The sequence below is a fragment of the Xenopus tropicalis genome, chromosome 9 (genome assembly GCF_000004195.4).
Source record: "Xenopus tropicalis strain Nigerian chromosome 9, UCB_Xtro_10.0, whole genome shotgun sequence".
In the NCBI taxonomy this organism is placed as follows: domain Eukaryota; kingdom Metazoa; phylum Chordata; class Amphibia; order Anura; family Pipidae; genus Xenopus; species Xenopus tropicalis.
In genome coordinates this window covers 25,271,441-25,285,996 of record NC_030685.2, presented here as the reverse complement: position 1 = coordinate 25,285,996, position 14,556 = coordinate 25,271,441, and the positions used below count along the sequence as shown (strand labels likewise).

Here is a 14,556-nt window from a genome sequence, read left to right as displayed (position 1 = left end):
TTAAAAAATAGTCTTTTATTACAAGAAGAACATAATTTGCTAACATAGCAGTTTATAAAACAATAATGCCCCAAACTGTGAAACGAATGAGCCAAGTCCATCCTGCTTTAGATGCTGAGAGGTTACAGCTTGCACAGAAGCCCTTCATAAAAGTTTCCAAACTCTTTTAATACACTTTGGCTCCAACATTTAAGATATGTTTAAAAGTATACTACATAAAGAATGAGTGCACACGTTAAGGTCATAAAACAAAGGTTCTGTGAAATGATTCATAAGAAACAACCCACTTGGATGTACAAAGATTTCTGATAGGAGTCAGTAGTTATCAGAGCACCTGGTCTGGCGCCCACCCTTTTGCCATGTTAGAACTAACCCTGTAACCCGCTGGGAGCTCCCAGCCCAGGTTTAACCAACTGGAAGAGAACATTCAGTCTTGGGAGATCATGTCTAAGTTGGCAATGTGCCTCATTGTGGGACGTCCGTGGGGGCAATTCCATGGATGTTCAATTTCTCCCATATGCGTAACAAGCTTCTTCATTTCATGGACATTTAATGCAGTTCCGATCATCACCTGTTTAAATGAAGAGATCACAGATGGCACCATGTTAGTCTCCAAGACGACACATCGACAAGAATCTAGCTGGGCCATATTCCTGCAGCGGCCTTAAGCCTGAGATTCCCACAATCTCTCATAAGAAAGTACAGCTAAATATAATCACTGAACTAATCTGTGATGAAAATACAGGTATCGGACCCCTTATCCAGAAACCCGTTATCCAGAATGCTCCGAATTACAGAAAGCCCGTCTCCCATAGACTCCATTTTAATCAAATAATTCAGAATTTTAAAACTAATTTTCTTTTTCTCTGTAATAATAAAACAGTACCTTGTAATTGATCCCAGCTAATATATAAATAATCCTTATTAGATGCAAAACAATCCTATTGGGTTTAATAAATGTTTCATTTATTTTTTAGTAGACTTAAGGTATTGAGATTCAAATTACAGAAAGACCCCTTATCCAGAATACCCTTGGTCCTGAGCATTCTGGATAATGGGTCCTATACCTGTACTAGAAATGTACTTACAGATTTCCTGCAGGCTCTCGAGGCAAACATCTGCCTCACTCGGGACGGTCTGCACATGACACCCGGAGAGTCGCTTAACATAAAAATCAGTTCCTCTATGTCCTGTTGCCCAAAAGTCCAGTTTTTGCTTGTTGGCAATGAAATTAACTTGACTCGTTCTGTAATGGGGGCTAGAAATCAGGCAGTAAACAAGAAGTTGAGAAGAATCACTATACCAAAGGATAAAAGGAAAATGGTTTCATAACATGTAAGACTTGTCTGTAGGAACCGTGGTTTGATAAAAATAGCTGTGTTCCCCACCAGCTGTATGCCTCCTGCCTGTAGAACATCACAAAGTGCCCTCTCTGTTAGCCCCACAAAACACATCCCATAAACGCTACTCACAAATAACTGAAGCAAATATGAATGGTACTCTTAACCCCAGAACCAACGCCAATATGAGATTGTGCTCATAAGAAATTCACTTCTGTGAACAAAGGTTGGTCCTGAGTACAAGCACAAAACATCATGGACAAGAACTTGGCGTGTGGGTTTCTGATTCCTGTGTGCCATGGGACCACACTCTATGTGATAAACAGTGCCCCCTAACTGGCAGAAGTGTAAGAACTAAAGTCGGACAAAGAAATCTCTTTGTGATTTAAAAAAATGGATTTCAATGCAGGAAACTGCTGTAGAAGCTCTATTAACTGTCACAGATAAACTGCAGATTGGGACTAGAGGAGCCAAATCGGCAGCCACATTCAGCCTGTAAATGTTCATCGTATCTTACAGTACAGCCAATAAAACACACTAATTACACACTTTGCATGCAAATAATTTACAAAATGAAAGGCTGTAACTGCCACATGGGCATAGATGCTTTATTTTAGGGGGATCGAACCCTCCTCCAAAACTTACCTTCTTCATCAAAGATAAAGTCAAACCCATTCTTCTTAAAAATGTCCAGATTGTCAATTAACACAGTCTCATTTACAGCCGTTAGGTGCAGTTTCTGGGGCCTGCCATTGTACAAGAAAATAACTGTTATTTTATACATATATATATATATATATAAGCAAAACGTAGTGCTGGTATCATGGGACATAGAGGGCAAGCAATGCCCGATTCTGGATTTGTACTCACGCAATTAGTCTCTGCCCTTGCAAAACCGTTTCCTGCTGTAACATCTCAAAGTTGTATTTCTCATCAGTTGCATGCTGATCGATCATGAACAGGTCGGAATCCAGTTTGGTTATTATGAAGCCCAGGTTAAACTGCCCAATAATTTCCATTTTAGCAAACATTTCTTTACTAAGAATTAGTAGGGGAAAAAAAAAAACAAACATTCTAACTTCAAGGGAAATCAGGAACATAACAAGTAAGTGGCTGCTCATTTTCCATTTGTTATCAGCCAATCCAAATGAGCCTGTCAGGATGTGAGCAGCGAACTCTGGAGGATGGGCCTGCCTGCCACCCCAGCACGTACCTACATTTAAATCTGACCTTTAAAGTGGACCTGTCACCCTATTAAATAATTCCAATTTCTTTTCTATTGTGTTTGTTAAGCAAAATAAACATACTATATAAATGATATAAATCTTGTTTCCTTCAGCAGGCAGCTGCCATTTTATGGGAACTGTTATTAAGACAAGCTTTGTATCACCCCAAAATCTTGTGTATGTGCCAGAATGGGGACCAGATGCCCAGGCCCACACACTGGCTACACAATTAGATGGTGAGAAGGGAGAATGCTGAAGGGAAAGTCTAAGTAACTGTCTGCCCAAGGCATAGATGCGGGGCAGGTAGTATATGATTGACAGCTGGGATTTTTAAATGCATTTATAATGGATTTGAATGTGTTAATATAAAAGTGAATTTTGGTTTCATGTTTAATTTGAAAAGGACTTTTATTATACAGCTTTTCATGTCTGGGTGATAGGTCCACTTTAACCTCACCAGATCATTAACTTTCTCTAAACAAAGAAGGGCTGGAATAAAAAAAATAAGGTACTGCTGTTTGGGTGCTTTCAGTGGTTTTTGTGGCCAAGCAGTTAATGGCTCTACTCGCCTTTGATATAGGAATGTCCTTTGAAACAAGCCATGGAATTAACTAACATGACAGCTTTCTAATGGAATATATATATATATATATAATTATTTTATTAAACTGTCTGTTCTGGTCATGTAGTATTAAATAATGGAAAGCTTAACCCTCTGTATAGAACCCATTTATGAAAGTGCTAGCTATTTTGTATCTGGAAAGTTTCTTCATCTTATTAAATGCTATGGTTCAGGGCACTGCATGTCTATGTTAGTTCTGGCCACTGCTCATAAGAGTAACCAAAATCCTTGACTTGTGGCACCCTATGGCAGAAGCTTCTATGCCTAGGGTTCATTAGACACTATAACAACTAGTTAAGCATTTTAAAGACAATAAAATATACTGTACTGGTTGGATATTTACAGGTTATAATTTGAGTGGAACATGGTAGCTAATATTTCACACATACCTGATCTCTTTTCTGAGTTCATCCTCTGCAGCCTGATTATCACCAGGATTAATTTTGGCTCTGAACCTGCGATACCTTTCTGTCTCTTCTTTAATTCGCTGCTGCTGTTTTATACGTTCCATTCCCTTAGTCAGATTAGCCATGGAGAAAGGTAATGGCTTGGTCCTCCTCTGGATGTTCATGGGTGCATCCACTGTATCAGGCTGCACTGTGCAAGCTGATGGAAGGGCATCGTCCTCTACTTTTGCACGCTTGCAAGTTGGAATGGTATCATCACAATAAGATGGTTTTAAGGCTATATCGATTTGAGCTAGTTCTTCAGGATAAGGCTCATCTTCTTGACCCAGAATTGCTCTGGAATGCTCTACAGCACACTTATTTTCAGCTGTATGTAATGTCTCTGGTGAGCCTGTTTCACTTTCACCACTCTGGTGGCTAGACAACTCGGGTGTAGTGCAGCCCACTTCGCTGTCTGGTACAGAGCTGCTTCCCTTTCCTGAATCACAGTCACTCTCCAGTTTATCATCTGCACCGAGAGTTAGAGAATTCCCATGTTCGTTCTTTATCTCACTTTCTGAGTGGATACGGCCAGAAGGTCTACTAGCGACACACTCTTTTGGGTTCATGCTAAAGAACGATACAAGTTTTCTTTGATTTGGGGATGGCTGCTGGGCCTTTATAGGCTTAGTTAACGGAGAGCTGGCAGGAGCTGTTTGATGGTGGGAAAATGCTTCCTTCAGTCTGGAGACAGCAAGAGAGCTTTTGGCATCAGTGTGATCCGAAGGTGGAGAGGCCAGTGCTTGTAAATTAAGCTTTCTGGAAGTACCTAGGAGACAATTAAAATACCATATAAACCTTATTTAAGCACAGGCTTTCCAAGAGAAAATATGGATTTATTACAGATTTATGTGTGTATGTATTTAATATAGAGAGCCACAAATATCCTGTAAATGATATCCTTATAAATGGTGCTTGAAGATGTTATCAGTTATAATCAGTGCCTAGTTATGTAATTTTTGTCACATGACAAGTCCTTCGGCCTTTTGCTTTTATATGGTCATGCAACTCCTTGGTGAGTTTAATATCCTTATATTTTATAATAGTGGGTACATTATTCACTTTATTATGCTTAAAATGCATCATATTCCTGGCATTTCTGTAGGTAAATGCACGCCTACCTGCAGCGTCAACCAGTGTTTGATTCATGCCCAGTTTGTTCACAGTGCTGCTAAACACTGCATTCAGAGAGGTCTTTAAAAGTGCCAGCAAAAGTTTCTCCTCCTGTAATAAAATCTGCCTCTTGTCAGGGGTTACATTTATATCAACGCACTCTGTAATTAGAAATGACAGATTGGTTTAACAGGTAATTCCATGTACTGTATGTATAATTCTAAATATATTCTGTGCAGAAACCCTTTCAGTAGCGACACCAGCATTTTTAAGAGCACTTTTGCAATTAAATGTTTATTCTCTTATTTTATTTTTTTTTGCAGTTGTACACTACTCATATCATAAATTTGCATCTTCAGTGCCACCTGCTATTCTGCCCAGTCAGACAGAACACCAAAAGCTCATGTAACTAACAAAGCATGCTTCTGCTGGTGCTCCTCTGCTCAGTTTTATCATGTGTGCCATAATCTGCAATAAACCTGAATAGAAATGCATCAGGAAACACCTCCAGCATCATTGAATTCAGCTTCTAGATATCTGTCTGGCTGGACTGCATAACAGAGGTGCTACTGCTGCAAATGGAGCATATCAGCAGTGTAAAACTGCTAATATTTTAAAAACTATATGGAAATAAAACATAAATTGATAAACTGCTTTAGAAATGTTACATTAAGCTGAATTTATTTGAGATAATATATGTTGCATAATTATGTATAACAATTTAAATCTCACCAGAACTGACGCATATGTTGAGAACCACAAACGGATACTGGTGTCGGTTGTACAAATGATACACCTCATTGACAATCTTTGAAACCTGAAAAATACACAAGGAGAAACATAATCTATGCCATCAGCTCTTGTTGATATTAAAGGGGATGGTCACCTTTCATGAACTTCTTCCTACGCTTCCCAAGGCAGTGCCAGCTTCTAGTGCAACATGCTACTTACTATGCCCCTCACTATTTTGAATAGCATTCATTGTATTGGCAAGAAATTTAAGTTTTCTCCACTGGGGAAAAAAACTACTGTAACAACCTCAAAAAGAAGTATATTTATCTTACTTTGGCTGGATCACAAGGCCTTTGGTTAATAAAGAAAAATTGTCTGTCTGTAGAGCTCCGTCCAACACCATGGTCACACCGGGAGATGTATCCAGAAATGCTGTCAAAATAACACATAAGAAACGTAGATTTTGTTAGTTCAAACATGAAAACACTCCAACGTACAGACTGGTCAAGGGAACAGCTAGAGAAGTGGCAATAACCTGAGGAAGCAGTGCATTAAATGGGTATTTAAAGTTAAAGGTCAATGTAAGTTTGAAAAATCAGCAGCACCTAAAAACTTGGTGGCTAGCTACAAACAAAGCTAACAATCAAGAAATATAATTAGATGTGGAATTTTGCAATAAATAAGTAGGAGAAGGAAAGGTACAGTCACTGGGGGGTGCCAAAATGTAATCACTTACCTGATACCCCAGGCCGGTGCTCCTGTTAGCAGAACACTGCACCAGCCCAGGGTACCTGCAAGCAAGCCACCCTCTTCCATCTTCACACTGCTTGCGCAGTCAAGTGAAAGGCCAAACTTACAACCACTGGGGGGTGCCTAATATTTGGCTCCCCCGGTGATTTTACCTTTCCTTCTCCTTTAATCTGTAATGCCAAAAAATACAACTTTGCAATTTACACTGATTACTGTTTTTACACTTTCCTTCATTTTAGGCTTAAGAGTTCTTTGCACTCCTTCCTATACACAACTAACACCCTTGCAACAATGAACTGACTGCCAGTCACCTGTGTGCATAGCTCAGCAAGAGAAGTGACTTCAAAACATGTCTTTCCCTAGGATAAACTGGATAAAACCAGGTGGGTTATAGCATGACCCAAAAGCAATGTAGGGCAGTAAGGTTATTAGTATATGCCCACAAAAAAAAAAAAAAAGTTATTAACAACCGTCACTCAGAGTGAGTTGTTCTTTAAAATAGCTGCATAATAGGTGTCATAATGTAAATCCCCAGTGAGGAAACATATAGTAGCTTTGGCTAGCCAAAGTAGCCTAGAGTTGCCTTGTTACAAAACTTTGGGCCACCTAAGAAACCCGAAACAACACATTCTGGAGATTTACATTATTGCTGGTGGAATAGTTTTTTCAGACCCAAGATAGCGCAGATACTGAGGGCAACTAATCTGCCCATGTGCCATCACCGTAAAGGAGATATTTAGCACACACTGCAAAGGTTTCATGCAGATTTCCCCTTTAATGCCTCAAAGGACATTATACTGATACTGATCCAAGTTTAACATGACAAGTGCAAAAAACCAATGTGAATCTCCATTTTTTTTTTTTTACCCACAGTGCCCCAATTTTTCCCTTTTTGCCTAGGTATACAAGCTAAGGCAGCCTCGTCAATAACACAGTCTAAAAGCAGGTCTTAATTCCTGATCTCCCTGGCATCTGTGCACCCAGGACTTTTCCCTTTGCATAAAATTTATCAAACTGCAAATTGTAGGAGCAATGTATGCAAGCATCCATAAAATAGTGCCGGATATTGACACACAAAAAATGTTTAACTTTCATTGTTAAAGGAACAGTAACATCAAAAAATTAAAGTGTTTTAAAGTAATTAAAAAATAATGTGCTGTTGCTCTGCAAAAAAATGGTGTTTTCGCTACAGAAAAGCTACTATATAAATAAGCTGATGTGTAGCCATGGGGGCAGCCATTCAAGCTGGAAAAAAGCCACAGGTTACATAGCAGATAACTAGTAGATAAGCCCCATATAATGGGGTTTATCTATTATCTGCTAAGTAACCTGTGCCTTTTCTCCTTTGAATGGCTGCCCCCATGGCTACACAGCAGCTTAATTATATAAACTATAGTAGTCTAAACCAGTACATTATATTGTAATTACTTTTATACACTTTCATTTTTTGGTGTTACTGTTCCTTTAACCTGAAGTAAGAAATTCTGCCATTTCCATGATAATGTGGCCCCCTGCGTGCACATTTTTATATTGGTTTCACCAAATGGTAACGATAACAACAGCTGGGGTTCATTTCCTTTGAGGATCTATGAAGAAGTGACCATAGTTACTACAAAGTATGGGGAGAAAGTAGCCCATTCATTCCCCAGGATATAATATCTCTTTAAACAACTAATAGCATTAAACGTATGAATCAGCTGAACAGCTGGGCGTCACAAGTGCAAAACTATTCAGAACAAATGACCACTTTAAGTGACTAACAAAACAAGTGTGTAATTGTGATCTGGTGTAGCGTAATGTACGGTATTTAAGCTTCTTACTTATAAAAGCCGTGAGGTGTATCTTCATGAATAAGGCCATACTCTTCACAAACTGTTTCACTGGGAGGCAGCTGAACAAAGGGAATCAGACTTTGCAACTAAGAGAGAAACAAAAATAAATGTGACTGTTCACTTTAAGGCATAGCTTCATACTTTTTCAGAGAAAATGCTGTGCGTTCCAGTGTGCAGCCCATGGAATAACTGATGAAAATCCCATACAATGATTCTCGAGACACAAGAAAGCAAGATTAATAAATCTGAAGCACAAGCAGTGGTGCCAAATGGACCACAGCAGAGACATTTTTTTGAGCAACACCACTGCATTAGGGCCACTTTTACTGCAAGGAAGAAGTGGTGATCAGCTAAGTTATTGGGGGGTCAGGGAATGGGTGGATTAGTGACATCATGGGGTGGATCCGCAACATCAGGGGTGTAGGGAACGTATAGATAAGGGAGAGGCCGAGGATGTATTCGGTCTAGGAGTGGATAGAGGGGCAGAGATCTGGCCTCTGCATGTGCTTCAGGAGCAATGTTTCCTATACAGTAATATAGAAAGCAGAGAAGGGTGTTTTGACCACTTCTGTTTTTCTATGGATGGTAGCAGAGGTCTAAAGGCTATAACCACCATTAGACTTTGAAGGTAGGTTTAGCAACTTTACAGCTGTGATAAGGTCATGTATTCAAATTGTGAGGAAACAAGTTGGCCTGTCATTAAGGGCTCTGGCACACGGGGAGATTAGTCGCCCGCGACAAAACTCCCTGTTCGCGGGCGACTAATCTCGCCGAGTTGCCTTCACCTGCCATCCCACCGGCGAAAATGTAAGTCGCCGGTGGGATGGCACACGCGGCGGCGTGATTTCGCGCAAATCGCCGAAAAAGCCTTGCGAGGCAACTTCGGTGATTTGCGCGAAATCGCGCCGCCGCGTGTGCCATCCCACCGGTGACTTATATTGTCGCCGGTGGGATGGCAGGAGAAGGCAACTCGGGGAGATTAGTCGCCCGCGAACAGGGAGTTTTGTCGCGGGCGACTAATCTCCCCGTGTGCCAGAGCCCTTAAAGGGCTATAAAGTAAAATTAAAGCTACTCCATGTTTGTTCTTTGCGCAGTAGATAATTGGATTACCAGAGCACAGGTAATGCCTCACATAATGGACAGTTTATCAGTGCATAGGTAATTAGATTACCTAACTTTCAAGGACTAAACATGGAGTAGCTTCAGTATACCAGTTTGCCCTGTGTAGTGCAAAAAATAATTACAACTGTAGATTTTTTGTCGTTAAAACAATAGGCAGACATTATGTTTAGCACAAGCCCCACATACAATATATCAGTCACCAACTACCTTCATTGAGCATAGTTTACATTAAAAGGAAAACCAAAGAAGTGCATCCAAATTCTAGAAATGTTGGTTTATTGGTATTACCTGCTTCTGGCCAAACACAGCTCCTATGTTTTCCTTTACGTCGCTTGTGCTACCGCTGGAACATACCACTGGGTTCCTTTTGCCCTGGCCGACTTGATTTGTGCAAGTAATTCGAACCCCAGTTGAAATGATACAATAGGCCTGAAGCACTTGCACCATTTTGGTAAACTCCTTCACAAAGAAAAACAAATAAATAAATATATATATTTATATATATATATATATATATAAAAACTAGGTGCTGAATGAAAATGTTTATTCTAATAAGCGACCTATGTTATATGTATACATATATTGGTAAATATTCCCATTGTACATCTTTTAGCAAATAATTCACTCTGCCATTCAAAATTTATTCTTGAACCAACAAAAGTATTTTTTTTAGCAGTAATATTGGTGTGTAGGCACCATCTCAGTGCTTTGAGTCTGAGCTTTCAGAAGGAGTCAGTGCTACACATTAGAACTGCTTTCAGGTAACTTTTGTTTGAGTCCTGGGCCTAACTTGGATTTTTTACTATTAAATGCTGGTCTGATACCTACAGGGAGCTGCTATCTTGCTACTTTCCCATTATTCTGCTGATCGGCTGCTAGGGATCACTCCAACTTGCAGTGCAGCAGTAAAGTGTGACTGACGTTTATCAGAGCTCAGGTCACATGGCTCTGGCACCCTGGGAAATCAAGATTATGGCTAGCCCCATGTGAAATTTCAAAACTAAATAATGAATAAATAATAAATGAATAAATGAAAACAGATTTCAATGCCGGATTCTGCTGGAGATTAACTGATGCGTTTTGAAAAAAACATGTTTTCCCATAACAGTATTCCTTTAATGTGAAAAAAAGGAATTGTGGAACCTTGGTATAATATTGTTGAAGTTAGGAGATTTAAAAGACCCTTTGTATTTGCTTTAAAGAGTATGTGGTCTCAACCCCTATCATCATCTATAACTCACAAAATGTAAAAATAATTTCCAAATTTGCCATTGTGTTACCTTTTTAAGGTTTCGCTGAAATTCTTTATGTCGCACCGGCAACGTGTAGAACAGCTGTTGTATGGAGACTGTTGTTCCTTGCTGTCGGGACACTGGGGATTTCTGAATAATCTTCCCATTGTGGTCATAAACCAAACGAGTTCCGACTTTAGCAGTCTTGTGGCAGGTGACAATTGAAAGATCACTATGAACAATAAATAAATGTCAGAGATATAAGTAGGAATATTATTACTGTAGCACAGAAAGGATGGCTGATTATAGGAAGGCAAATAAAACTGAAAGACCTTAATGCACACAGAGAGCTGAGAGCCTCTCCACGGAATCCAAATGTTTCCACACTAATAAGATCCGAGAAATCCTGTAGCTTGGATGTGTGATGCTTAAGAGCTAAAAAAAAAAAAGCAAATAGGAAAACTATTTTCAAAAAATACACATTGATATTCCAAAAGCAGGCCAACATAATTAAAACCCAACCATGGATACATAATACAGTGCTAGGCAAACGTCCATAACCACGGCTTTTACTCTCTGAACTTGTAAAGCCCAACCAGTGGTTCACACACAACATGTAGTTGACTGTTACCCCCAGTGACAGATTAAATTGGTTGGGGTCCTCTGGAACTGTAATCCCCCTTTACCTTCCCTTGTAGCCAGTGGTGGGACCAGGAATTACTATGAACTTGTATTTATAAGGTACCAACATATTGCACAGTGCTGTACAATAAAAGGCTGTATACACTGAACATAAATACAAGTGATAACCGATACAAGGGGTAAATAGAGCTTATAATCTAAAGAAGAGCTCATACAGCCTATTTGAAATCAATCTTATAAATTACAGTTGATTTTTTTTATCTAAAATTGTCTCTTCGGTAAGCCCTCTTGCTGCTTGTTCAAAAAGTTGAGAGAAAAAAGTTAAAAGTTAAACAGGCTCTGGCTCGGTAACCACAACAAAATAAGGTATAAGGGTGTCTACTCATAAGGAGAGAGCCCTGTCCAATCAGTGAAAATAGAAAGAAGAAGTGAAAAAAGATGTTCTTAGTATCACTGCCAACTTCTATAACATAGTTTAACTTACTTAAACCTTCAAAGTTGTTTTCTTCAACACCGCAGCCATTATCTGACACCTCAATAGACTCTGCTCCATACTCCTTAAGTTTTATATCTAAAATAGAGATGTAAAATATGCATGATTAACACTTGATAATGATAATATTAACAACTCTTATTTACTTTCAGATGCCACCTGACCTCTGCTACCCAGTAATGATGTTCAGACTCACCAATGCTTGTGGCACCAGCATCAATGCTGTTCTCCAGGAGTTCTTTCACAGCAGTGGCAAGACTCAGCACCACCTGTCCGGAACAAATCTGATGGACTGACTTCCGGTCAATAGGCTTTATTGCTTTTGCAAGCTCAGAGCTTTCAAAGGAAAGAGAAATTAATGGTAGAACCTATATATTCGTGGCAGACTATAGGAATATTAAATGATCTTAAGTCTGTTTCTTGTCTTGTAACCCATAGCAACCAAACAGCATGTAGATTTTACTGATGAGCTGTTTGACTGCTATGGTTTAGAAGATATGAACATTACCCTAAGTCCCTGTTGAATATTTATAGGCAATGCAACTCAATTTGATTATAAAACTTAACTTTCATCAACAGGAGCTAAGGGGCTAATGAAAGTGCCTTAACCTGAATAAACACATGATCTATAATAGATATCTGCCCCCCCCCCCTCTTCTCCACTTCACAAATACGGTTATTTTTAATATCAAACACAACTTCAGATTGTTAGACTTAAAGGTTTTCAACTGAGCTGCAGGTCATATCCAGAACAGAGATCAAAGAAAGAAAAATTTTAGGCAAATTAAACAATGTAATAACCATTACCTCTAGCAGAATTTCCCAGCAAATCCAGGTTCCATTCTTAATTATAGTTCTAAATGATTTCACTTAGAACCATTAGACTTACCCACTCAGAATAACGCTATTTAAACAACATTTTAATGGAGTGCATATCAGCGTCTTGAGTTTGCCCATATTATCTAGCATCAGGGGCAGGCCAAGCCAGCCTCCACTGCGTAATGACAACTGGCAGGGGCAATGACAAGGAAGCGCAGACTAGGGGTAGGCAGGAGAGGTTCCTGCCTGGCACCCCCCAATCGTTGCACCCTAGGCAGGTGCCTCTTCTGCCTACCCCTATAGCTGGCCATATGGTGGATATCGGTCGACTCGCCGATCAGCACCATAGAAGGCTCCTGAGCAAAATTTACCTTCAGGGCTGAATCGGCAGAAGGAGGTAAAAATCCTATTGTTTCTACCTCCATATCGGATGATTCAGCCCTGAATGTCTGTGGAGGGTAGGAACGATCGAAAATCGCCACGTGTGTGGCCACCTTATGTCTAGCAGGCTCGGACTGGCAATCTGTAGATTCTGGTAAATGCCAGAGGGGCTGCAGTAAGATGCCATAGACACTCACTATGTATTGGGCTGATGGGGGGGTGTTGGACCTCTGTGTAGTTAGAATGCCAGGACCTAATTTGAATGGTATCTAGGTACCCCCAGTTTTGCCAAAGAGGGTGCTGTACAGGAGCTTACTCAGATAAGCACAGTAACATTCTCTTACCCTCCCAACCTGGTAATGTTGTCATAGTGTAGGATCTATTATCCAGAATGCTCAGCCTTGTGTTTTTCAAATAAAGGGTCTTTACAAAATGTAGAGCACAATGCCTTTAAAATCAGAAAAAGCATCAGAAAATCAAAATGAACCAATAGATAGCGTTGCCGTGGATGTGTACAGTTTAGTTACCAACAAGGCGGCGCTTTATAAATAAAGTTATACATACAAGTACAAGGCACTGTCTTTGGATTAAGTAGGACGATATAGGAAATAGCATTTCTGTAAATCGGTGCTTTCTGGATAACAGGTTTTTAACATTAGCAGAAAAAAGATTACTTAATAACCATAAACAATAACCAATACATAAATATGGGAACTTCCAATATCTGAATGAATATAAACGTCAGCTCTTATAAATAAAGGGTCAACTCAATGTTCTTTCTGTGCCGTTCTCTCGGTTTCTATTTCTGCCATATGTCAGATTGGAGGGAGAATGAATACAAAGCTGTTGTGGGAAATACAAATTTATTAGTTTCTATATCCTTGTACCTGGGGCTGTCAGTCATACCGCCCAACAGACCAGCTTTGCTAAACACACAGCCCTCAGTCCCGCAATGAAGGAATGCCCAGCGCCGCGACTCCTGCCGGACTGACAATCCTATAATCCCGCCGCACAAGTCTCATCTCGCGAGAATGTGATGTCACGGCTTCTTGTAGGGACTCCCCGCCTTTGGCCAACAAAGAGTTGTGAGGTGCGCACCGCTAGCAGTATCTGCGTTTGTTAGAGAGCCAAAAGGCTTTGTGTTTGTGGAGTTGTTTGCCAGCCTTGCCCACTGCCGCCAGAGCCTCAGCTCCCAATATTGGCCTAAACTAATGAATTGTTTTCTCTGCAAAAGGAATGTCGGTTTCTGATATTCCCACAGGTTCTCAGATCACAGCTTCTTGCCAGTAATTACTGCTACCATCAGAGCTTCTTTTCTCACTATTTAGGGTGTTTTATTGTTAGATGAGGAATAGCTCCTCCTGCCGGAGATGAAGGGCACTACAATACCTGTGTTGCCCATTTTCAGCAAATACCTTGTAACTCTGGGGTGGGCAAACTTTTTGGCTCAGGGGCCACATTGACTTACAGACGGGCCGGGCCGGACCAGCATTACGCCCAGGACCGCCATTAGAAATCACGGGGCCTCTCAGCTCCCACCCGGCATCCTGCAGCTCCCCACCCCAGCATCCTTCAGCTCCCCCCTCAGCATCCCACCCAGCATCCTGCAGCTCCCCCCTCAGCATCCCACCCAGCATCCTGCAGCTCCCCCCAGCGTCCTTCCCAACATCCTCCCACCAGCTCCCCCCGCAGTGACCTACAGTTTCCTTTGGCTCCATCCTCCAGCGACCTCCTGACTCCTCTGGCTGATTGGTTGCGCCCCGTGCGTTCTGACGTCACACGCACGCACGGGGCGCAACCAATCAG

General features: G+C 40.6%; 1 protein-coding gene across 1 annotated transcript; it reads right to left on the bottom strand.

Moving 5' to 3' along the window:
• pms2 (PMS1 homolog 2, mismatch repair system component) lies at positions 1-13,794 on the bottom strand. The gene is made up of 15 exons (XM_002931979.5): positions 13,638-13,794; positions 11,747-11,886; positions 11,542-11,628; positions 10,748-10,850; positions 10,464-10,647; positions 9,472-9,642; positions 8,050-8,147; positions 5,812-5,911; positions 5,480-5,564; positions 4,756-4,908; positions 3,578-4,403; positions 2,211-2,378; positions 1,986-2,086; positions 1,089-1,258; positions 1-571 (listed from the first exon to the last, which is right to left on the bottom strand). The coding sequence occupies exons 1-15, from the start codon at positions 13,652-13,654 to the stop codon at positions 428-430; spliced, it is 2,547 nt and encodes an 848-aa protein (XP_002932025.1). The 5' UTR covers positions 13,655-13,794; the 3' UTR covers positions 1-427.
• Between the last annotated feature and the right edge of the window lie 762 nt (positions 13,795-14,556).

What these genes read in the sequence shown, in the direction of transcription:
- pms2 (XM_002931979.5), bottom strand. An exon ending in GGCCTTGTGATCCAGCCAAA is followed by an intron (nt 5,565 to 5,811) that starts GTAAGATAAATA and finishes TGTATTTTTCAG; the next exon opens with GTTTCAAAGATTGTCAATGA. An exon ending in CAAGGGCAGAGACTAATTGC is followed by an intron (nt 2,087 to 2,210) that starts GTGAGTACAAAT and finishes GTACAATGGCAG; the next exon opens with GCCCCAGAAACTGCACCTAA.